At 44.0% G+C, this 24,773-nt stretch overlaps 1 protein-coding gene across 2 annotated transcripts in view; it reads right to left on the bottom strand.

Moving 5' to 3' along the window:
• The window catches only part of CD226 (CD226 molecule), a 446,184-nt gene that overhangs the window by 96,372 nt on the left and 325,039 nt on the right, over positions 1-24,773 (bottom strand). For both annotated transcript variants that reach the window (XM_069620780.1, XM_069620781.1), the window contains exon 3: positions 17,339-17,689. In XM_069620780.1, coding sequence (XP_069476881.1) covers positions 17,339-17,689 — 351 coding nt within the window. The remainder of the gene's footprint in view (positions 1-17,338; positions 17,690-24,773) is intronic.

Genomic DNA, 24,773 nt, shown 5'->3' with positions numbered 1-24,773 from the left:
CAGAAGCTACTGTAGATGAAATAAAAAGAGAACAAAAGATGGATGTTGCCAAATGCCTATGTAATGGCAATGGTCACTATAGCCCACAGGCCAACACACATATGTGCTAGAAAAATTATTCAACATCTAGATACGGTATGGCAGAATCCACATATTAGAAAAACTGCTGACAGATTGGTTCAAAATTGCATGACTTGTTTACAACATAACATTGGAAAAGTTACAGCGACGCCAGTAGGAAGTTTTGGCCCCCCCTCTATGCCGTTTGAAGTCATCCATTTTGATTTCATAGAAATGGAAAGGTGCCAAAACTATAGGTATGTCCTCGTGGTGTTCTGTGCATTTAGCAAATGGGTAGAGGCCTATCCCCTGAAAGATTGTGCAGCTATGTCCACAGCTAAAGTTATGCTAAAAGAGTACTTTTCCCATTTTGGCCTACCCCGCGTCATATGGTCAGATAACGGTCAGCACTTTATTGCAGCCGTGATATTACAAATTTGTGCAGGCCTCCAAATTGACAAACGATTCCATTCAGCCAGACACCTGATGAGTGCCGTGGAACGTTAGAACGGTATCTTGAAAAATAAATTGAGCAAGATCTGTGAGGGGAGCAATTTGAAATGGCCCGATGCATTACCGCTAGCTTTGTTGTGCATGAGAACATCTGTACAGGCAAGGACTGGTCTCTCCCCTTATGAAATAGTTATGGGAAGACCAACAAATGTTTGGAATGCTCCGCAGCCGAAACGGCTGAGAGATATAGAATACCCGTTGCTTATTAACTATTGTAAACAGTTAACTCAAAACTTGTGTTTAATTCATCAGCAGGTGCAGGAGGCTCTTCCTGTCAGATATACCGGCCCAGGACATTGTCTGCAGCCTGGGGACTGGACACTGATTAAAGATTTTGAGAGAAAATCTTCACTCGCACCGCGATGGAAGGGGCCCTATCAAGTGCTGTTGGCTACACAGACTGCAGTCCGAGTGGATGGCCGCAAGTCCTGGATCCATGCAACACACATGAAAAGAATTCCGTTTCCTTTGAAAGAGCTGCTTGATCCTGACGTTGAAAGAAATACAGCTGCACCTGATCATAAAGATACCATCGCCAGTTCTCTGCCAGAAGTGCTTCCTAAGCCAGAGAAAGGGCCTGGGGAGATTGTAACAAAGATTGAAAGGCCAAAGGTGCCTCAACCTTGTCCGACTGCTGCCGTATCATCACTCATTGCATCGCAAGCTGGCACTGATCCTGCATCTGGAAATGAAAGTGCATTGTTCATTGATCATATTGTACCTGGAGCCATAAGGTACAATCTACGTTCACAAAACAGAAGTGATCAGCGCTTTGTTTCTCCTTTGTTCCCAGCATGGATGAAGTGGGAATGGAGGCCTAGGGAAAAGGAGCGTATGAGCTGTATCAAGCTGCATCAAATTGAAAGCTCTGAAACGCGGTTTCCCGGTGCTACCATTGAAAAGTGAAGGACCAGTGCAACCTTGTGGGGACGAGCGAGGGGCTTATGGTACCGACACAATTGATGCTTGCTCCTGCCTTTTTGGAGCTCTGTGCAAAATCACATCAGTTTGCTGTCATTTATTAAGCAGGCTAGCCTGAACTGGCCTGAACGCTTTGCTGCTACTTGAACGGTTTGCTGCTAACGTGTGTTGCTGTGGAGCACTTGTCCGCAATGAACATTGAAAACTGTTCGTGAGATAAACATTACAGACAATGCCTACACTCACTCCTGCTCCCTCCTGCACCAACGCTGTTGATATTGTAGAAATAGAGACTAAGCCTACTCTTAGAAAAACTCAGTTCGGAAAAAAGAATATGCTAATGATTTTGATACCGCTTTGCGTTTTGATTACGCTGATCCCAATATTTTGGTATCTGGAAACTGTGCATCCTTTGAACTTTCTTTTGCCTGCTACCAATGCTCCTACTATGAGCAGCCCAGTGCATGTGCTCTCTTATACTCTCCCCTCACCAGAAGTGAAACATAGAAAAGGTTATGACAATAATACATTGCTATTCATTATGAATATGACACATGCTATCCCGAATAGTTCCAATTGCTGGGTCTGTTCCCATTTACCCCAGCATGGTGGAAAAGGAATGTGTTGTTATGTACATCCATTGCCACTTAACACTGCATGTTATGCATCATTGAGAGCGTTATTTTATGGAAAGTGGAATGACAGTCAGTTTGATGGAACAAACATAAATGAGTTTGAAAGAGTGGTATTGGAACCGGTGGGTTGTTCCATATATACAAGCGCAAGCAAAATAAAAACGGTAACAACGAATCCAGTATATAGGCTCTATAGGCCTTAAATTCCCTATTCACTTTTAACATGGCTCCAGTAGGAAACAAAGATGCTGTGCCTCCCTCCTATACTATTAATCACAGTCCACGTTCTGTTCCGTTTTGCTTACGGAAAAAGGGTTCCTATCCAGTGGGAACGTTTACTAGATGCATGAATACTGACGTACTTGAGCAAGAAGAGAAACCATTATATATAGGAGGTTCTGTTTATTTTATATGTGGAGATCAGGCCTATCCATGGTTAGCTAGAACTTGGGAAGGGACCTGTTATTTAGGTATACTTTTTCCTGGTGTATTTCTTTCCAAAACTTCTGAAGTATCAAAACTATCCAGATCTAGGCCACGATGAGATGATACCGCAGGACAGATTGCAGGGGATATAGCGAAGTCATTCATACCATTTTGGGGACAAGCAATAAATTCATGGAATATAAGGAAACTGTCCAGGGTGTTAGAAAAGACGATAAATGGAACTACAGATATACTCTATAATATGACCCTAGAACAGAAAGCAATTAGATTAATTGCACTTCAGAATACAATGGTACTTGATATCATTTTGGCTGATTGTGGAGGGGTATGCAAAATCGTGGGGTCAGCGTGCTGTGTATTCGTTTGTGACTCCACCCCCACAATATTTGAAACAATCAAGAAATTGCATGTCTTGAGTTCTGATATTCGTGTCCCCACAGGTGGTTGGAATCTGAATATAAGTTCATGGTTTTGGGAACTGCTGTGATCATGGGGATGGAAACTAATTGCAATTTTGGTCATGATATTTGGAATCCTCATGTTCTGCTGTTGTTGCATACAATGCCTGCCAATCCTCTGCTCCCAAATTACAAATGAGTGTCTACACGCAATTAAAATGAAACCTCCTCGCACATTAAGTGAAGGTGCACAACACAAAAATGAAATAATCCAAGAATGTATGCCAATTAATATTTCTGATGATGATTATAGTAGTATGGGTAGTTCAGAATCAGACACATGGTCTGGTGAAGATGCGATGTATGGATGATGCTCTTGGCTTACGGCCAAAAGGAGGGTTTGTTAGACCAGAAACAACCCTATAGTACGTATAGTATATATATTATGTTGGCCAGAAACCAATTGCATCATGTGACAAACATCGCAATCGCAGAATCGTCAATGTAACCAGAGGGCGTCCATTTTGTGAAATGTCAGCCATTTGCTTTTTTCCTTTCTGTCAAAACGCTTTGCAAAATGTGTTCTATGCTTCGAACTTGCACATGGTGCAAGGCCATAGCCTGAATGCTGAAAGACTAACACAGACAGGAATGTCAAACGATACAGAGACATATTGTTTTTCTCCCACATGAAGCCCTTGAAGGCGAGCAGAAGCTGCATCTAATCAGCAGACCAGGTGCCGACCTGTCTTGCAAACGCTGTAGCAAAAGGCAGTTAAAGCATGAATTATATTCTTTTAGCGGTACTCCTTCGCAGAGACAGGTATTTTCTGCTTCAGAACTGTCTGACCCCTAGTTGAGGAATCAAAAAACATAGATAACGTGCTAAAGAATGTTTCTCTCCTACGAACATGATATCCTTGCCGAACTAAGAGCTCTATGTTCCCCATAACAGAAAGCTGTCTCTACTATATTTAGACTGAATAGAGATTGGTCATAACGTGTCATAATTGTCATGATTGTCAATCACCGGACCCTAGCCTGAGCGATACATTTATGGGCGGATTGAATTGCCTTAAAAAGATTGCATGTTATGTATATATATTGTTGCTTGAGCATTGCTCACTCTCTTGTGTCTCACAAGGTCTGGGAACACACGTTGCGAGACGTAGAGACCCAGTCGGCCGACTGAGAATACTTTGAAATAAACCAGACTTGTTTGGAAATCGAACCTCGCATCTGTCGTGTCACTAGCGTATATGGTTATTGTGCCTTAGTTTCCATATGCAGTCTTTATGGCCTATCATTAGGGGAATTTCTCATTCAGGCTTTGTCTTCTTAAATCAGGGAACTCACATTGGATGGACTTGGAGTATTTGTTGATATTTATTTTTGGATTGGATATATTTTGGTCTAAGTAATATTATTGTGCTACATTGCACATTTCATTGGTATTTTACTATTTTTGTAAGTGATACTTGCTATTTGGAGCTTGATTTTGAAGTCAGTGCCAAGAACCAACTATTGGGTCTATCTATATTACTCATCCACAGCTAAAGGATTGAAACTACTGGGACGAATACCACAGGTGGGTCCTATGCCTGGTTTTAACTTGATTTAGAAATTCATACTAGTTGAATGGACTATGTGGTCATTATGGGTTTTTCTTATAAGCTGGGCAATTGGAATGATTTGGAGATCAAGATTGTGTTGTTTTTGAAGACTCGTGTGGAATAATTTTCAAACCCCCTTTTCAAAGGGAGAGGAAATAGTTAAAACGTGTGGAGTAAGCCTACTTTAAATTGGCACTGCATGCTAATGAAATAGCACTTCTAACTAAATTCAGTATATATCAACAGTTAATGTTTTATTGAACCATGTGACTAACATTTAGCAACCCAGTAACTCTCACTACCAACACACAATTTGGAATGGTTAATGATATCATTGGAACAGATTTTCATTACCATCATATTGGACTAGCTAGGATGGCTTCACAAGTTTTTGTCACAGGAATGTGCATGTGTCATGAACTTCAGATCACGCCCCTTTTGGACCTCCTCGTCCTTGTCTCAACGGGGCTTACATTCTGTACTACTTCCAACATGGCCGTCCAGAGCTGAAGCCCTTGCTCGCTCCATGCGCTGAACGCGGCGTGATCTATTTATAGACCACGCCTTCCGCGGCTCTGCGTGTCTCAATGCTATTGCAGAGTAGCCTCAGACGTGTGTTCGTAGCTCGCGGCATTGTTTTCTTTGTCCCAGTGCTATTACACACTCCTGACCCTTCCCCCTCCCTGATTCTGAGCATTACTAGCTTTTCCAAGACTCCCGGATTCCTGGCTTCTGCATTCCCAAAACTAAACGCAACCTGGAACCAGACGAGACTCGAGCAGCAATGTTCAAGACCAGGAGCGTTCGCAAGAAGGCTGGGATCGAAGACACCGGCTAGCATCGGACCCAGGTGAGACAGTTTGAGACGCCACCCGATCGAACCTAAAAACGAGATGGAAGCAGCCGTGTTAAAACTTCAAACTGGACCTTGGTTTCACCAGAGCTTGGGGGGCCAAATAGCTCTGCAGACTTTTGCGAAGTAGCTAATCTGACCACACTGACCACTTTATTTGCTCACTACTTTCATGGGTGGTATGATGCCATCCCTGATGCCACATAGTGTTTTCTGTGATTACCTTTGGTATTGACTCTGTGATGTCGGCACATATGGGTGGCATTGATGTTGTGGTCACGTGCAACCTCACCCTCGGCCACACTGAGGAGGCGGTGACCACATCTGCACTGCATGTGCTTCTGCAACTTTTAGATGTTTTGTCGCTTTCTTCATGCGTGCAACAGGGTAAGCTGCAAGTCCATGAGCCTGGTTCTAGCATCCACAACAGGAATAGGCCCAGTTCCTTCAAAATCTATTTTCTTAGATGAAACAAATGATATTGTTGGCTTGTCCTTTAAATTCACCCGCCTCATCTGGTAGGGCACGTGTCACAGCCACATTTCTCAAACGCGTATATAACATCTTAAGTGAATGGTTGCGACCTTGGGTTACTTGCCATAGTTGGAATCACTCATAGTCAATAAGAACCATGAGTGTGAAGTATTCTGGCAATGCATCTTTAATAGTGCTGTAGGAACCATTTCCACATGGTGTTTTGTGAAGTGTGTGTACTTTTATTCCTACGTAGAATATGAGAAGAGATTTGCAAGCCTCGTCTTGTTCCTCCCTTGAAGCTTTGAAAATCATTCAAAGCCTTTCACACCACAATGTCCAGCAATGCCCCAGGGTGTCAGGAGAGCCATGAATGTCAAACTCAGGGACATGTTAGGCATGAAACTGCTGAGAACATGTGGGTGATGCACCCAGTCTGTTATCATGAACCCTCACCACACTTCTGTTCAGAGGCCAAACATTGGAGAAAGAGGGCACGCCATCCCCACACCCGGGCTGCTAGCACTATGCATGACGTACCTGGCAGGTGATAGAAATGGACATGCACCTGCAGTGTAGCTCTGTACGTGAGATGCATATGCAGAATTAGAAAAGAATACAAAAAACATGCCACACGAGCACCCTGATGTCACAGGGTCACCAATCAGGCTCTCAGGTAAACCCGGCATTGCAATATCACTGACCATGAGGTCTTGTCTACTGAATCAGCTTAGTTGCTTTGACTCAAGGTGATATGTAGATTACTTGTTTCCTTTTAGTTTTTTGATGTAGTATTATAAAATATCAATCTCCAGCCTTCAGCAAAATAGAGCCTCATTTTCCTGCAACACACATCTCCAGACTGGGCTGTTTGCTCTTTGTGCACTAGGGTCTCTTCCCTCAGGATGGGCCTTTTAATTCGTCACTGCACCCAGGCTCTATGAATTGGATCGGTCTTGGACTGACTACTCCTAATTAGTAGAGGTAAGGGTGTTTGATTCTATGAGAGTGGGCCAAACCCGTAAAGGTCAGGTCTGCTATCCTGGACATTTTTTGCAACCTGTTCGTAGACTTTATTGTTCAGAAGCAGCTCCCTGGATGGGTCTTTGGAGGACCACATAGAAAGCTTGAGGGATGCAAGGCTTGCAACATCTCTGAATTCTGTAAAGCTAGAAAATGCACCTGAAACTCATCTGGAGGTTTCAGACTAGTCGCCGCATTTGGTTGGCATACCTCTGTGGTTCGCTCACATGTTCTAGTGGAACCCACAGATACATTTGTGAAAGCGCTGGGAAGCTCAAGGCAAGCTGTGCAGCTGACTTTGTGTAGCCTTTGTAAGGGACAGGGTGGTTCAGGGCACGCAGAAGAGGGCTGGGCACACCACTATGTCTTGGCTGAGAAGGGTCGGGACCACCTGGGACAATAGATACTTGGGTACAGGGGCTTCTAATCTGCTGAGGTGGGGAGGTACCACACTGTCTTCTCTGCGTTGTTTTTTTCAATACGCAGGAGATGGTGATCGAACTGAGATTTTGGAGTGAATGCATCCTGTCTATGAATGGCCACGAAGGGTCGGTGGCAAGAGGATCCTTCCCAAACCTTACCAAGGCCCACCATCCCCTAGTTTGGGAGACACCTGGTCCTCTGAGTCACTCCCTTGGCGGTCCCCAAGACTAGGAATGGAACGTTGTCACAGGACAAATTGTTCTCATCACAAGTTTACTATAAGCAAATCAAATTGCACATCATTGGCATCACAATTCAGCCACACACATGGCCTCATTGGAAATGTGCTGTATACAGCCTCTAATTTTCTCTCATGAAAATGAGAGGCTGGTGCAAAAACAAAGTGAAACCACTAGGTAAATTAGGTACTTGCCCAGGGTGGCCGTTAATGTGGGCTGCGGCCATGGCCCCACCAGGAAAAGGCTGAGCAGTATTTTCTGGCTCAGCTAATGAGCCACACTCACACCCCAGATAAAAACATGTTCTGCTGCCAAGGTGACCAGCTCTGCCCCCTGTCACCTGCTCTACAGCCCTCCTCTTAACCGAGGAACATCTGCTATTCGATACAATGCATCTTGGGCAGATATGGAGCAGGGCTACGCCTCATGCCTTTTTCCAGTGGTGGTCCATCCCTACTGGGTGATGGAATGGTGCCCTATCTCCCATTATGGATGGGCTGAGGATACTAAAACTCTGAGCGCCCCCTGTCACAGCCAACCTCTTAAGAGCGATCTGTGTCAAGAGGTACAGTGTTGCATGCCTAGAGTCCTCCATGTTTGATTGGGCGCAGGCCCATAGAATGCCACGTGTCTAAGAACCACATCAATATGTGGCAGTCCCTGAATCAGAGTTCTTAAAGCCTCCTATGTGTTATACTCAGAACGGGACCCAAGGAAAAAGTGCCAATCAAATCCTCCCTACCTCCTGTTTCCATGTGCAGACTTCTGCGTTGAGCCATTGCTGAAGAGGGACAGTGAGAGGGACAGTGCTGTGAGAAAAACAAGTACGCTAAAAACAAAATGTGCTTTGTGTGAGTGTGTGAGCAGGTGCATCTGTTTGAGTGAATGTACACCCACATGTGTATGCGCATATGCATGCATATGCATGTATGTGTGAATTGAGGGTAGAAGAGGGTAATGGTGCAGTTTTGGAGGCAATGAGAGAGACATGGGATGAAGTGGGCAATGAGAGTGTCAAGGGGCAGAGGTGGTGCAAAGAGAGTGAAATTATCAGAGCTGGGTAATGAGAGGCAATCAGAGCAAAACCGGGGAGGACTGCAGCAATGAAGTGAAAACAGACAGAATTGGGGCATAATGAGTGATGCGGGGCAGAACATTGGGTAATGAGAATGAGCCTGAGGCAGTACTAGGGCAATGAGAGTGACAAGGAGCTGAAATGGGGCAATAACAGTGGCATGGGGCAGAACTGTGACAGTGGGAGTGGCATGCGACTGAACTGGGGCACTTGGGGCAACATTGTGGCAGAATTAGGAAAATAAGAAAGATATAGGGCAAAACAGGACTGTGAGATTGAATTTGGGGCAGAACTACAGTAATGAGCATCACATGGGGCATGGTTGGGCCTATGACAGTGACGGCTGGGGTAGTAGTGACAAGGGCCAGAACTCGGGCAATGAGAGCAACATTGAGGCTGAACTGGGTAAATGGGAGATATTTTGGGAAATAACTCGGGGCATGCAAGTGACACTGGGACTAAACTTGCACAATGAGAGTGACCACGGGGAAGAACTTGCATGAGAATGACATTGAGCATACCTGGGTAAATTAGAGTGATAAAGGGGCAAAAACAGCAGGGATGGATGCTTTTTGGGGGGTAAACGCGAGAGTAACCATGGGAGCACCAGGTAGATTTGAAGCATGTACCAGCAGGACTCTAATCCGGAGCACAGAGATTGCATACAGGCCACAGCTGAAATCCACCTGACCCTGGAACTAGCACCAAGATGTCTAGGTTCAGGCTGTGGCCTCATTGGCTGTCAGCAACTATGTGAAAAGTGATTCTGTCGGCATACACAGGCGTCCCATCGCCGGGCATCCGAGTAAAGGGCAGCACAGTTAAAAGCTGCTCTGTTTAGGGCAAGGTCTGTTTGCTTCTGTTAAGGCCTTGACGGGTCTACAGCCTGCCCTCCTGCCTATTCTACCATGTTTTTCTGCGCACACTGCATCACACCAACCACAAACTGCAGAGTGAGTCCACCTCTATGTGTATATTCATTGAATGTCAAGATTTACCCTCAGGGACCCAACACATTCCAGTCGATCTGTGAATATTATTGTAAGCTACAACAGTGCATTAGTGTCAGCTAAAAAAAAGCATTTGTGTCACTCCTGACACTGTTATTCCTATTATTAACTAAACAATTGGATTTTTGCTAGTCACAAAATTGCGTTTATGGTCGCCCCTGGCCCTTAAAGTGTTACAGTTAGCTAAAAAAAAAAACGGCATTATTGTTAGCTAAAAAATAATTGCATATTTGGTTGCCCTGACCCTGTAATTCCTATTGTGAGCTAGGCAATTGCATTTCTATTCACCCATGTCCCCGTAGCACTTCCTTAAACACTGCATTATTGCTAACTAAATAAATGATTTCCGGTCGTCCGTCATCATGTGATTCCTATTGTTTGTTTAAAAAAATCATTTGTGCTTACCCATGGTCATGTGAGTGTTAGCTAAAAGATGCATTATTCTTAGCTACACAAATACATTTTAGTTCACCCATGGCCACGTGCTTCTAAATAGCACTTTAAGATTTTGCTGGTCACTACCGGCCCTATTGCACTGCATATTGTTGGTCACCATAGGCCCTCTGACTGAACATTATAAGTTATCATCCCTTCCCAGTGCTCTCACCGTTTCACCCTCATGCCCCCTCCTATCTCACTGCCCCTTTCCTCTCATAATCTTCCTCCTACCTACCCCTCTTATCTTTCTAGCTGACCTCTCTCCCTCTCAGAACCTCTGTCATCCCCCCATGCCATGTCCCATCCCTTCCCCTATCTCCCCTCCAAACCACCATATCTCCATGAAGAAGTCTCCTTACAAACAGCCCCTTGGTAACTCCTCTACCTCACACATTACCTTTATCAACCTAATCTACCTTGTCAACCTTGTACCCTCTACTCCCTCTTCTATCTCTCTTGCTTTTTCCTCATCTACTGACCTCACTCTGGACCTTCGCAATGACCAGTTCACCAGTAACAAAACGTATATCCTCACTGACCACTTCAGCTCACACCATCCCAATCTCTTTGTTATGGCCATCACTAAGACCTGGATCTCTCCTCATGGCAATGTCACTTTAGCCATACTGATTTTGCTACCCTTTTCTGCTTCCCTGACCTCTCTAACAAAGGCAGTAATATTGGCCTCCTAATTGTCAGGTACACTTTTGCAACTCATCTTCCCTTCTCTAACTTTACCCGGGCCTAACTCAATCATGTCTATTGATATTGATATTTGATTTCTGTCGCGCTCGTACACAAGTGTTTCAGAGTGCGACAAGGCAAGGGAGGGGAACAGGGGAGAACAAAACAGCGATCTTACTAGGCCCAGTGACATTGAGAACGTGCAAGTGCATGGGAGAGGGGGAGGGGAAAAGTGCATGGAAGGGGGGAGAAGTAGAAAGTGCGAAGCAGGGGAGAAACAGATAATAATAATAAATAAATAATAAAGGCAACAAACAGTGGTAGTGCAGCCAGCAATTCGCAAGTGCTAGGTTTAAGGCAGCAGACAGGGTAGGTCTGATAAGTACAGGAAGAAAAAGGGGGGGCTGTATGGGTACAGATACAGACCCCTGTGCAAAGGGTGGCCCGGAGGCAGTGCGGGAGGGTGGCAGGGTGAGCAGGTACCAGGGCCCGGAGGACAGAGGGTGGCCAGGTGCACAGTGCCAAGAGAGAACAGATCAGCAGGGGAGAGGGGGAGCGAAGGCAGAAGAAAAGAGGAAGGTCTTGAGGTGCTTCCGGAACCAGAGATGGTTCTCCTCAAGTTTTAGAGTGGCAGGCAGGCAGGCTGTTCCAGAGGGCGGCCCCAGCCGATGACAGAGATCTACCCCCAGCTCGTTTCTTTAAAAAACGACTGACCCTGAGGGAGTTAGAGGTAGAGGAGTGAAGAGCTCGAGAGGGGGTATTTGCAGAGTAAAAGCTGAAGGTATTTAGCTATGCCAGCTATGACCAACTTCTTACTCCAGCCCTCTCATCAGCATCCACATCTATTGTCCACCTAGTGCCATTAACCACTTTTTCCCTGAACGAGACCTACTACGTAAAGCTTTCCTAGCTAATGCCCCCTTGATAATACTGGGTGGCCTAAACCTTTCTAACACTGCAAAGCCCCACTCTTTACAACTGGAATTGTCAACTCCTCTCCACTCTCCATCAATTCCTCTCCCTATGATCTCTCAGTTATTCACTTCACTATGTCTGTACCCATCTCCCTTACACTCACCCTTTCATTCATCCATTATAAAATAGGAAATTAAACAGAACTATGGCCCCATACTTACACACACTTGAGTCCTCCTAATATCTCTCCCCTCTGGTGCCCATTCCATCAAGCTTGTCTTCGCAGAATTCAATGCTGCACTTACTACCTGCAATGAAAACACTATCCTGATCGTTTTTTACCCCCTGTGTAACCCACCCTCAATGGATCTCTCCAGTCATCCATCAGCTAAAGACAATCATACCTCTCCACTTGGAGCCACTGGTGAAAGGATCTCTCCCTTACTCTTCTTAACACCTACAAAGACTCTCTACTTGTCCTCAACACTGCTCTTGACTTTTCTAATTCCTCATACTACACTGAATTTATATCCTCCCTTCGTTCTCATGCCTGCAAACCATTAATGACCCTCCAAGCCATGTTCTCCACACTAAAAACCATCTCACATTTGCTCTCTGATTATGACACTGCGGCATACTTTTCTTCTAAGATCACTGAAAAATAGGACCTGCTGTCCACCCTCTTATCTCACCCTCCCACGCCTATGTCACTCTGCCACCTGCTACCCCTACTCTCATCAAGTCACTTCTCCCTGCCTTCACTACTGAGCTCATAAACCATTCCAAACCAAGCAAATCCATCCTGTGCTCTCATTGTCTCATTTGCACTGCAGAAAATCAAAGACCTTCGACTCGTCATCTCCTCCTACTTCTCCTGCCTCTTCAATCTCTCCCACTCCAAAGGAATCTTTTCCACCTGCTATAAAGTAGGAACCACCCTTCCTATAATCCAGAATCCCACTTCTGATCCTAACAATCCCTCTTTCTATCTGACTCTCTCCCTCTTGCCCCATCACTCCAAGATCCTTAAAAGATGTGTCTTTTACAGCATTGTTTGAAACTCTAAGGACCACTCACCCTGCAACACCCTCCAATGAGACTCTGGGAGCAAACCCTCCAACAAAACTGCTATCACTCACACCTCTGAGTTTCCATTTCTCATCAGTCTCACCTTCATTATTACACTATTTGATCTCTCTGCAGCCTTTGACACTGTTGACCACCCTTCCCTACTTCTGGCCTGCTACTTCTGGATTTAAGGACATAATACTAATATGGTGGCCTCTTACCCCTCTGACTGCTCCAACATCTTTTCTCCTATGCCTCTGCCAGATGGAGTCCCCAAAGTTCAGTCCTTCTCCTTTTTACCGTCTATGCCTCTTCCCAGGACCAACTCATCTCGTCCTTTGGCTTGCACTATCACTGCTTCAATGATCATCTTCTTACCCTTTCTCTCGTTGAGCCTTGCCCCCTCTGAACACATCACCAACTGTCTTGCTGCTACCCATCACTGGATAGCACTACGCTGCCTGATGCTGAACTTCTCCAAAACAGAAATCAAATGTCTTGCTTCCTCCAAAGTCAACTTCACTCTTCCGTCTCCCATCTCGTACCTTCCTGGCTGCCTCATTCCCTATGCTAAGGCTCTCAAACATTCAGGCTCTCTTTGACTGCGACCTAAGACTGTAAAATGTCACCAATGCAAGAGCAACTGAAGCTAGCAGTAACCCCTGCAACCTAACAAAATCCACCCATACCTCACTTTTTAATCTCCAAAAGCCATCATCTGAACACTTGGCCTCAGTAAACATGACTACTGTTCCAGACTACTACTTGGCTCGTGCTCATACGAAAGTTCAATTAAGCTGTCTTTAGTGCTAGTGCAAGAAGTCTTAGGCAGGCGAAAGAATGTGCCAAGGGACCAGACATTGTGTCGGCATTGCCATAAGGAAGTAGAGAATCTAAAGCATCGGTGCGTGCATTGCCCTAGTTTGTGGATATTGAGGGTTCAAACCCTAACCTTGAATTGTATGCCTACAGAACAGGAGCTGTCGAGGAGGATTTTAAATTCTAATGAATGTGTTTATCAATTCGTATTTTAACGTTTTTAAAGGCATGTGTCATTTTATTCATTGAAGTGTGAAGTTCATGCAATTAGCCTAAGGAGTGATGAATGTACTTATTTATTGTGGAATTGTTAATGTCTTTGATGTGATGAATTGTTATGATTGTTTTGTGTTAAAAGTACAAATTGTACTATAATACACAATAAATAAATAAAATAAATTACGCTGTCATTACTCATAAAGCCAAGTGTCCTGGTCTGCAGCCCCACAAAGGATTGCCTGTGTAAATCCTCTGAATTTGGGCCAAGGCCAGCAATATTTCAAACACAAGCTTAAATGACTGAGCAACGGCTTGAAATGCCATCCTGTAGGAGTCCATCACTCCACTCCCCGCAGCCCCTACTGGGCCGGTGGGAGTGGCAGCTTTAACCCCTTATATGTTGACAGCATGGGTAGCAGCCATGGGTGGTGGCAACAGTGGGTACCGGGGAGCTGCCCATCCTGATGTTTCATGGGCGTGTTTGAAAATATTTGTGCCCAGAGACTAATTTTTTTTACAAATTAAGCACTGGCTCCAAGACTCACCTAAGCTATATGGGCAGCAGTGACTGAGGTATCCCGTTCCTTACCTGGTACTGAGTCCAACTGCCTGACTACCTCACTGTAATGCCAAACTACTCGCTTATACGCCTTAACACTGTTGTGAAATGTTCAGACTCGCTAATCAAATGGGAGGGCGGATTCCTCAGGGTTCAGACTCGAAACTGCTGCCGCTTGCCCAAATTGCCTCAGATATATACCTGACAAGAGCTCTGCTGCCTAAGGCTCCCTTTACAAACTAAGATTGCAAGCTGCTTCAGGTCAGAGGAGAGTGCAGACTCAGCCGCGTGGTCTGTCATTCTAATGCTTGTACTCCAAACTGTTCTGACTGAAGCACGGCCTGTGCTGCCACGTATTAGTGCCCATGTGATCACAGCACGTTGCTAGAAAGGACAGCTGTGATCACGTGTGATTTGTTAATGTGTGGGGGTGGGTAGTGAAACATAGAAGAAACCCAGGCATTGGTGGAACCAGTATATGAGAAGATGACAGTTCATCAGGTCCAACATGGTGTTTGCTTTCTGGTCGTTTTTGAAAGAGAGTGTATGTGCGTGTTTGTTTGTGTGTGTGTGTGCTTGTGTGTGTGTGTCTGCGCGCGCACACATGGAAGAGGCTGGGTTAATTGCTTAGCACAGCCCCTTCTGCTGACACTCCAAGATTCAGCTAATATATGAAATGTAATAAAAGTGGGGCACCTGACCTTACGATTCTTTATTGTTTGCCACAACCATGAACCCTTTTTTCAAGTGAGCATCTAGATTCTCCACAGACTCATGGTTTGTTGTTTCATTACCATGTAGCAATTATCATTGACCTAAAGGCAGCGCACTACCAAGCCTTCATCTCAAAAGCATAGGTCCTCTGCAGGGTTCAGCCAGGTCCATCACCCAGCTTCAATGCAAAGAGACCACTCATTATTGTTATCAATTTAACACTGACTTTATGAGAACTAAGGCATGGAAGACATCAATGGACATGTTAAGCACATGTAGGCATCTTGGACCCAGATTTCTGTAGCACAGAGGGAGATTGCTTAGAGCTTGGACCTCATGTGCCAATGCTCTACGCAGGACATAAAGACAAAACCAGGGGCAACTTGCCTGAAGCGAGGAGCAGAGTACGAGCCAACACTTTAGTGATGACCTAGGGACCCAACTTATGAATTTCCGGGGGGTGCAACTACACAGATTTTCGGGCAGTGGAATTATAAAGGCATTGAATTATAAAGGCATTAACATTGTTAGATATTGGTTTTCCCTTGAAATGCCCCTCCAGCTCCCCAGACTTTCTCTCGGTATCGGCACATCCGTCTTATCTGTTAACTTTAACACATCCATTTACACTATTCCTTACTATTCCTCACTCCCACAGACTGCTTCATCTTTTGATTACCCAAAGTGTCGGTAAGATCAGGTAGGTAGCATTTATAAGGTCAAGTAAGATATGGTAAGGAAATGCGTTTTATATAGCATCTGTCCGACGGTAATGTTAGCCTCGCTGAGCGTGGCTCTGTAAGAGAGAGCGGTAGGTATTTTAGCTATATCGAGGGAAAGCAAATGCAAAAAAACGATGTTGTTGATGGGTGTAGGTCTGAAATACAAATTACCCGTGTGCTGATGTGGCGACTCTTGGGAGGGGTTATATACCGGGCCACGTTAGCCGTAAGGTTCACCCTGGATGCGTATAGTGTTCATATTATATTATTTGTGGGTTCTTGCTAGAAGATGAATAGGGTGGGGATAGGTTTAGCACACTAGAGCTTGAGGGTCGTCTGATGGGTAGCGGGTGACATTATTTTTGGGTTCTTGCTAGAAGATGAATAGGGTGGGGGTAGGTTTAGCACACTAGAGCTTGAGGGTCATCTGATGGGATGCGGGTGACATTATTTTTGGGTTGCTGATAGAAGATGAATAGGGTGGAGGTATGGTGAGCATACTAGAGCTTGAGGGTCGTCTGATGGGGAGTGGGTGGCATGCAAGGTTGCAAGATTTTAGTAGTGAGGAGTTAGATGAGGAAAGTGGAGGATGAGAGGAGGAGATGGGGTTAGGGTTAGGTCACTTCCAGGGTCTTGGTTGTAGAGTCCTTTGAGGGGTTGTGGGATTACGGCCAACTTCAGTGCCATTAAGCTGGGGGATCTGCAGATGGTCTGGTGTATTCTGCTCTGAGGTATCTGCGGTGTGTGTGTCTTGAAGTATGAGAGCCTGGTTTTAAGATGGATTTCAATTTAATTTTTGAAGGGGATAAACAACGTTTGCTGTTTGCATTATCTCTAGCTGCTGAGTTTTGTCAAAAGTGTGTCCAGTCTTGCTGTGTGCTTGTGACACAGTGGGCTAGTGTTAGGGTCCATGTAATGGCCAGTGTCTCAGTGCTAAGTGTTCAGGCCCGAGTGCTCAGTTGTTTTGGTCATCACTCGCACCTACCTCGTACACGCGTACTTCCTCATTCATCCATAGAGAAACGGAGCCCAGCTGGAGTTGAACTTCACTTTCTTTTCTTTTCTGCCAACTGCCTGTTTCCTTCCCTCGCCCCTCCTTTTCCTTCCCTCCCGCCAGTGTCCCTTCACTTAAGGTCGCCCTGTTTTAAGGTGGAGCCTTCGGGTTTACACCACAACACCATTGTGTCATTGAACCTCGTTGTGTGTCCTTATGTCAGTCTGTGCTTTTGCCAGTGTCATAGTTAGTGTCTGCGCCAGGGTCGCTGTGTCAAGGTCAGCCTCCAAATGGATAAAAGAATGTACATGCATTGCTGACTTATTTTCTATCCTTCGAGCCTTCAACAAAAAGTTTGCATTCCACTTTTCCCAAAGCACTCTTCCCACACTTCAATTATCCACTCTTCCCCATGCAACACACTGGAACTGAATATAGTACATTTAAGTGTGCACCCTTTTAACGTTAAGTTTGATAATATGCCTCAAACAGCCTTTCCGGGCTCAATGGAATGCTACTCACCACGAGTTATATTTAAGCTTATCACACTTGTTTGGTTTCCTGTGTCTGTTTCAAAGTGACAGCGGTACAGTCCTTCATCGGAGGCCTTGATGTTCCCAATGGTGAGGCTGCTGTTCAGAGGGCCTTCACACAGGACGAGGCATCGGTCTTTGTAATCTGGACCATAATGCTGCACCCCAGCCCCCTTAGACAGGTTGCACACAGCTATTCTGGTTTGTATGTCTGCTCCCATTTTTTCCCAGGTCACACGCTGCACTGCGCCTCTTGAGGTATGCCGACATACCAAGGTGGCATTCTGACCCAGCATTGTTCCATAGTTAGATGAGGCTGAAGTAATTTCTTCAAAACGATCTGTGAGGAGAGATCACATGCATTACATTAACTCTATCTTTTCCAAAGACTGAGTAAGACAATACTACGTTGAGATGATGATTTCAGAAATCTATAAATGAGTGAATTGAACACGTACAGGTTTTTATTTCTATTGAACTGATTTGGAAGTTATGTAGCCGAAATTCTCGGAATCCATGTTAAAGCAACAGAGCACCCTTTTTTTTTTTTTTTATTGAAGGTTGTTTTAATCAAGTAAACTTGATTTTTCAACAAATACAATTACAAAAATTTTACTAAGAAATTCATCATGAAAGTTCAAAACATTTCCAAAATCAGTACAGAATTTCATTATGTTCAACAATCCAATTTAGATCAGAAGAAAAGGACCAACAACAAATTAGATACAAAGGAGATGAGCATATGATCATAATATGCTCTGAATCTATCTCCTATCTGACAATTTCAAGCTATACAAGAAGTTCAGAATGGCATATCTCAATGTCTGCCTATTGGTGTGGAACAACAGATCCCACAATCTATCAGTAGTGGATATAATGTAATCTACTAATAGTGGTTTAAGATACTTAATTCTTCGCATGAGTAATGCAGGACACTCAGAACACAAGTGTTTCAGGGTTTCCGGGTAGGCCATACAAAATCGACAAGATCGTTCATGCTCCGATATTAGTTTGTGTTTGTACAATAATTTGTTAGTTGGCCAAAGATTCAATCGATAACGCAAGAAATCATCACGCTGCTGCGAACCAGGGAACACGATTAGATAACTTTCAATTGTACCATATCGTTTCATGTTAAAAGGAGTGTTTATAAAAGTTCGGTACTGGGCACACGCAAGTTGCGTCTGTATCCAATCGTACTCCCATAATCGCATTTTTGCTCGAATCGGATTCTCTAACAAAAAATCTATTGAGATCCCGATTTCACTGATGATTTCCTGTGCTTTAGATCTCCATCAAAGTGGAAATACATCCATTGAATTTAGAAGATATTTTGCAATGATTTTGATTAAACTAGATTTCCCTTCTGCCATCGCACATTTCCTGTAGAGTGAGCATATTTTCCATTGACAAATTGCATGTAAAGACACTAGTCCCAATTCGTGTCTCACGATACACATGGGATAGGAATCTGGTATGGGCAGGACCCGTTTCCAGTAACGTCCCTCGATAGCAGTCCAGTAAGTGTACGTTTTTTTTAAGGACGCCTCAGTGCCATAAGTTATTACTGGAACAAACTTTTGCTTGTAACAGACAATTATTGGGATCATAGAAAACGTGCAATATTTTACCTTGATCAAACGGGCCTGCGATACTGCTGAAATGACCTTTTGCTTTACACTGTGGTCATCAGCATTGATATTCGTGTTGTTCATAACCAGGGTGCCTAGGTATATATATGATGGGACAGTTTCCAAGGTTGTACATTGCAAAGGCCATTGATGATTAACACATCGTTGGTTTCGCGTGCCGAACTGAATTACTTCGGTTTTCGCTATATTAACGGTTATACAATTTACCACAGAATAGCGATCCAGAGCATTCAATAGGGCACGGAGGCCATTTGCAGTTTTCGAAATTAGGACCATATCATCAGCATATAACAAATGCCTGACTTGAATATCATTAATTTTCGGAGAGTCTGTGATGATTGAGGCGAACGACTGTCTTACATCAGAAATAAAGAAATTAAATATTGCTGAAGCCAAAATGCAGCCCTGCTTAAGACCGCATGCAGTCTGTATTGTTTCTGATAGGAGGCCTTCATTGTTCAATCTGATCTGTATAGAAGTACCCGTATGCAACTGGATGAGCCACTTCAAGATGGACCAAGGGCAGCCTTTATCTATACGTTTTTTTATATATGAGCTCACAAGGGATTGCGTCAAACGCCATGCGGAAGTCAACGAAAGCCATGTATAATACTTGACATCGTTGTCGAGCATGTTGAATGACAGAGTTTATTGTAATTACGTTGATAGCGGTGCCTAAACCAGGGAGAAACCCTGTTTGAAATGGATCCCTCAAATCGCTCGAATCAAGCCAAAGATTGAATTGTTTTAATAGAAGGCGGGCAAAGATTTTGCCCGGGCAATCGAGAAGGGCGATAGGACGATAAGCTGTAGGGTCTGCCCTATCTCCCTTCTTAAAAATTGGCACAATGATGGACGCCTCCATGAATTGGGGATATTACCAGTGTGAAAGATGTGACGAAAGATTTCAAAAAGAATAGATGTCCATTCATGAGGATTATCTTTAAGCATGCCATTATGTAGGCCATCCGGGCCAACCGCTCTTGACTTGCTGAGATTTTTAATGCAGTCAAGTATATCTATATGATCGATCCGAAAGTCATGCGATGAATTTATAGCCGTAGCCCCCATGAAAGATTTGAAAATGGGGAGCGATATAAAAGGCTAAAGTATTCACACCATCTTTCATTTGAGACTGCACAGGTAAGGACAGCAGACTGCAGTCTATGAGTAGCTGTATTTAGACAGTTCCAAATGCCGCTGGTGGATTTGGTTAGCATTTGCCTTAGCATATCCTCTCAGTTTTTCTGGTATTGAAAGCACTTTTGGCCTTTCAACCACTGTCTATATCTAGCTTTCAGAAGCCTTTTCAGCGTGAGTCTATTAAGGGCTGGCTCGTTCCTCAAATTACGTATGTCTTGCCTAAGTTTTGTCTTCCTTTGTTGGAGTTCTACATCATAACTATGTAGGTGCTTATGTCTGAGGCTATAATCAGGCATTTTTACCTCTCTGAAAATTTGCATCATGTTAACATAGCAATCGGATTCCTTGGTAGACGGAGCTCTATAAGAGCCAATCAGGTCATGTTTAAACTGATTTAGTCTCATTGGATTCCAACATAGGCGAGTACCGCTATTGTTCACTTTGAAAGAGAATGGGTAAATGTCTTTATTTGGTATTTGGGGCCCCACTGGAAAATCAAAAAGCATAACGAGTTTATTATGGTCGCTTACTGCTGATGATATCACATTCAACGACTGTACCTGCGATAAACTTCTCTTGTTTATATAGATGTAATCTATAATTGCCTGCCGTGAGCCACAAGACCAGGTTGCACGGGCGGGTACATCACCAGTCACAGTATTATTCACCATAACATACCCCCTTTCTTGCAACATGGAGCACCATATTAGTTTTTCGGGCTTAGCCCTGCTATTAGCCGTTGGTAATATATGTAGGTTTAAATCACCGAGAATAATGGAACAAGTAATACTGGTGTCAACAATTATTTTGTCCAAAAGGAGGGTCAAATGCATAAAAAATATCTCCTCTGTTAAATTCTGTCTATTCCAATATATATTGACAATAGCTAAACTTGCCATACCCCGAGTTAATTTTACTGCTTGAAGGGATGGGGAAGGATGGGGAAGGATATTGTGTAATGGAAAAACCACTGTCATTTTTAACTGCAAGAAGTAGGCCACCAGAGGGACGCCCCATAGATTTTTTGACAGCAGAAGAGGAAATAATTGTGTGCGATGCACAAATTGGGGCAGTCATGAGCCAGGTTTCCTGCAGGGCTACAATGTCAAATCGATGTAAGTCGCTTATAGGAGAATTTACAAAATGAGTGTAGCCTCTAGTGTTCTAGCACAGAAGTTTAACAGCATCTTTTCTGTGGGTTATTTATAATTGACCCACATACTCTTGAGATTCCAAGGCTCGGGATTTGTGATAGAGAGATGTGTTCTGAGAAGAGTTGTGCTGCTTAGACTGATACGTAAGAATTTGTGCTTTTTCCATTTTGTCGATAGTTGGATTGCTATCTTGGGACAAAATAAACCCCAAATCAAGTAATGACATTTGCGCTTGCCATAGCATATTAAATACTAGGCCTGAGCCTACATATATCTTAACCTCTGACAAATCATCTTGGTTAGCAAATTATATATATTCAATGTCCGTAGTAGATAACATCCGCACAAATATTCAGTATGCTTGATCTATTTAAAACATATGTTACAAAGGGTGCTGCACGACACTTCATATTCAATGAGTAGAATTGTGGTTTACCAGTCGGACACAGATTGTGAGGTTTCACACTTGACTTTTGCATACGTGTTTCACAAGGCATGAGTTTATTTGTGACAGAAGTCAGCTGATTATTTGGTGATGGTATGTTTTGGTGAGGCAAATTTGTTTGGAGGGAGATAGCTGAACAAGTTATTTTATGGTCCTGATTAGTGGACTTAAGTTCAGAAAAACAAGCTTCAATAGAAGATTTGATGTACTCTCTTAGTTCTCGATCAGAGGTTGAGCGTTGCGAAGTAGTTTCTGGATGCAAGTCATGAGTTATTAAGGGATTTAATATAGCAGTCGCTGGCGTCTGCAGATGTTTTACGGAATCTGCTACAATAGGCTGGCTAGGTTCCACATGTATATTAGTAGGTACACATGCAGTGGTACCCTGTGATGCAATAATAGATTGTTCATTTTGGCTCACAGGTAACCGCATTGTTGGATTCGTCATGCCTTGTGTTAAATCTATGCACGTTGGAAGAGTCAATTGTGAGATTTGAGAAGAGTGTGCAGTATAGGGATTAATTGAGGCTCTTATCTCTTCTCTTAGTTGTAAAATAATTGATTTGACCTGAACATTAGAACCTGTAAGAGGTGGTGCTGACGTTAAAGGCATAGTAACAGGTGTAGCTCTTGAATCCGGTAACGTAGTCATACCGCACTCAGGCTTAGATTGAAACATTGCCAGTGGGGATACAGTGGGAATATCAGTCTGGTTTGCTATAGATATAAGATCATTAAGCGGTTGATATGAAATTATCGCTGGAATCACATTGGTTGGAACTTCATTGGTTAATGACATTGATTGGCTTTTCCAACCGAGTTGGAATTTTGATGAATTTTCGGGGGTCAGTGCTTACTTTTAAGCAAGACTTTGGTTTTTGCACAGCTTTCTTCATTCTTTTCCAGTCTTTCCTCGGGCGACGGGAGGTACAGGACTTGGATGAAGAGCTAGGCCCCACTGGGGCAAACAATTCAAAGATGTTAGCAGAATCTTTGGGAGGCAGCTTGGGATCTAGAATTGCTGTAATTTGGCCTGATGACTGTATGATGTCATCATTATCGCTCTAAGGCAATTGGGTCTGACAGGAATTAATTGAACTTGATGAAATAATGGGCTGACCTTCTCCACCCAAAAGGGGTTTTAGAAGTTGGGGGCACCTGCTCTCCTGCAACAGATTGTCGTGATTTGTGGACGCTATATTGATGGAATTTATAGAAGTAATGCAAATAGGATCTTTATTTTCTGCTAGGGAATCCTTGTTAAAATATTGTTCTATGAGCATAGACTGGTGAGTTACCTTGTTATCTAGTGCCTCATACAACTTTGCAATGGTTAATAATGCAGTAATCATCGCACTTAAAGCGCTTGTCCTGGGCTCTTTGGATAAAAAACTCTGATGTTTGATCGGCTTCTCGAAATCTTGTGCGACGCGGAGTGGGCGCTATAAAGGAAGGTGACTCATTTGTAATGTCAGTATGAGTTTTGTCCGGTATGGCTGGTGCTGGGGAATTGGAACAAATGAATTGGGGGGATGAATGATGTTTGGCGGGTATGATAGTGGTGTTTTGTGAACGATCTTCACATAGCTGTATTAGATCCCCTGTATTTGAACATATGTACAATACATCAGAAGTGGGACAATAGGAATTATTGGTTGAGTTCATGAACTGTAGAGCATCATCATCTACTTCGCCCGTTATGTGAAGTTGCTCATAGGCTTGGCGTAATCGTACTTGGGCTGCTACCGAGCACTGTGGGGGTTCGATGGGGTTGTCTGAAGCTGATGTGCTCAGTGGTGTGCTATTAATATTTATTTTATTAACTGAGTTGGCCAGATCGCTACTAGAGCAATTTAGGGGGGTGCATGGTTTCGTATGGGTATCAGCGTGCAGTTCACCTGCAAGACAAGCAGTTTCTAAGGTTGTATCAGTAACCTCTTCCACAGGGCGCTTATTAGGCAAACTTTCTAGATTGAAATTGCTTGCCTCTATTTCAGGGGAGGTGGAAAAAACCTCTGGGCATACTGCTATATGAGTTTCAGACACATTAGAATGAATTGCTACCAGTGTAAGCTGCAGTTCTTGACCCCTACAAATGGCCATGACTGGCAGAGCCAATAAGGCCCCTCTATTTGCAACTGGCAACATCTCACTTGAAGGGCAGTCCTGAGCACGATGACAACATGCATCAGAAGAAGGGGACTTGGGGCACCGCTGTTTAGTACAAGTGGCGATAAGAAAAGGTAATGTTTACTGCTTTAAGGAAGAGCCAGCAGCCGTGTTACAGTGACTTGCAATTTCTGCTGCATGCCGGTTTTTAGTGTATATTTACGAGCTGCCATTGTATTTGTAATAAATCAGAGAGTTCCACTTTCAACAACACTCACGCAGTGGAATTATTGCTCTATGTATAAATAAAGTCCAACTGATGTTAGCAAATTAAGAAAGTGTTGTTTTGATCAGCACTGGTTCACTAACTAGCAGTACACCACACCACTAGCGGCGTTTTCTAAGAAATATTAACGCACAGAACGCACAATGAAATCAAGGTGTCAAGAAGGGATCAAAGAGGAAATATCTCCACAGTCTCCCATTCGATTTAAGCCGCCACCAAACAGCCACACAACAGCCAGTGGCTTTGACCCCAATGGGCTTAAAGCCACAAGGGTGGCTCGAGCGCTATTAAGAACATGCTCCAAGTCACGTGACCGCACACGTGGGATGGGTTGGCTCCGCCTCCTCCAGGAAGCAGATTAGGAGCTGGCAAGAGTGTCGCTCTCAGTGCCAGATGAATAACAGTGGCAGAATGATTTCCAACAAGAGTCCACTCCTGAGGCAGTCCTACAATAAAAAGTTAACACGCCGCTCGGGCGGCTCGAGTGCTATTAAGAACACGCTCCAAGTCACGTGACCGCACACGTGGGATGGTTTGGCTCCGCCTCCTCCAGGAAGCGGATTAGGAGCTGGCAAGAGCGTCGCTCGCAGTGCCAGATGAATAACAGTGGAAGAATGATTTCCAACAACAGTCCA

Source organism: Ambystoma mexicanum, chromosome 5q (genome assembly GCF_040938575.1).
Source record: "Ambystoma mexicanum isolate Mex_15411 chromosome 5q, UKY_AmexF1_1, whole genome shotgun sequence".
NCBI lineage: Eukaryota > Metazoa > Chordata > Amphibia > Caudata > Ambystomatidae > Ambystoma > Ambystoma mexicanum.
Note: the sequence above shows the minus strand (reverse complement) of the source record. Positions and strands in the feature narration are given on the sequence as shown.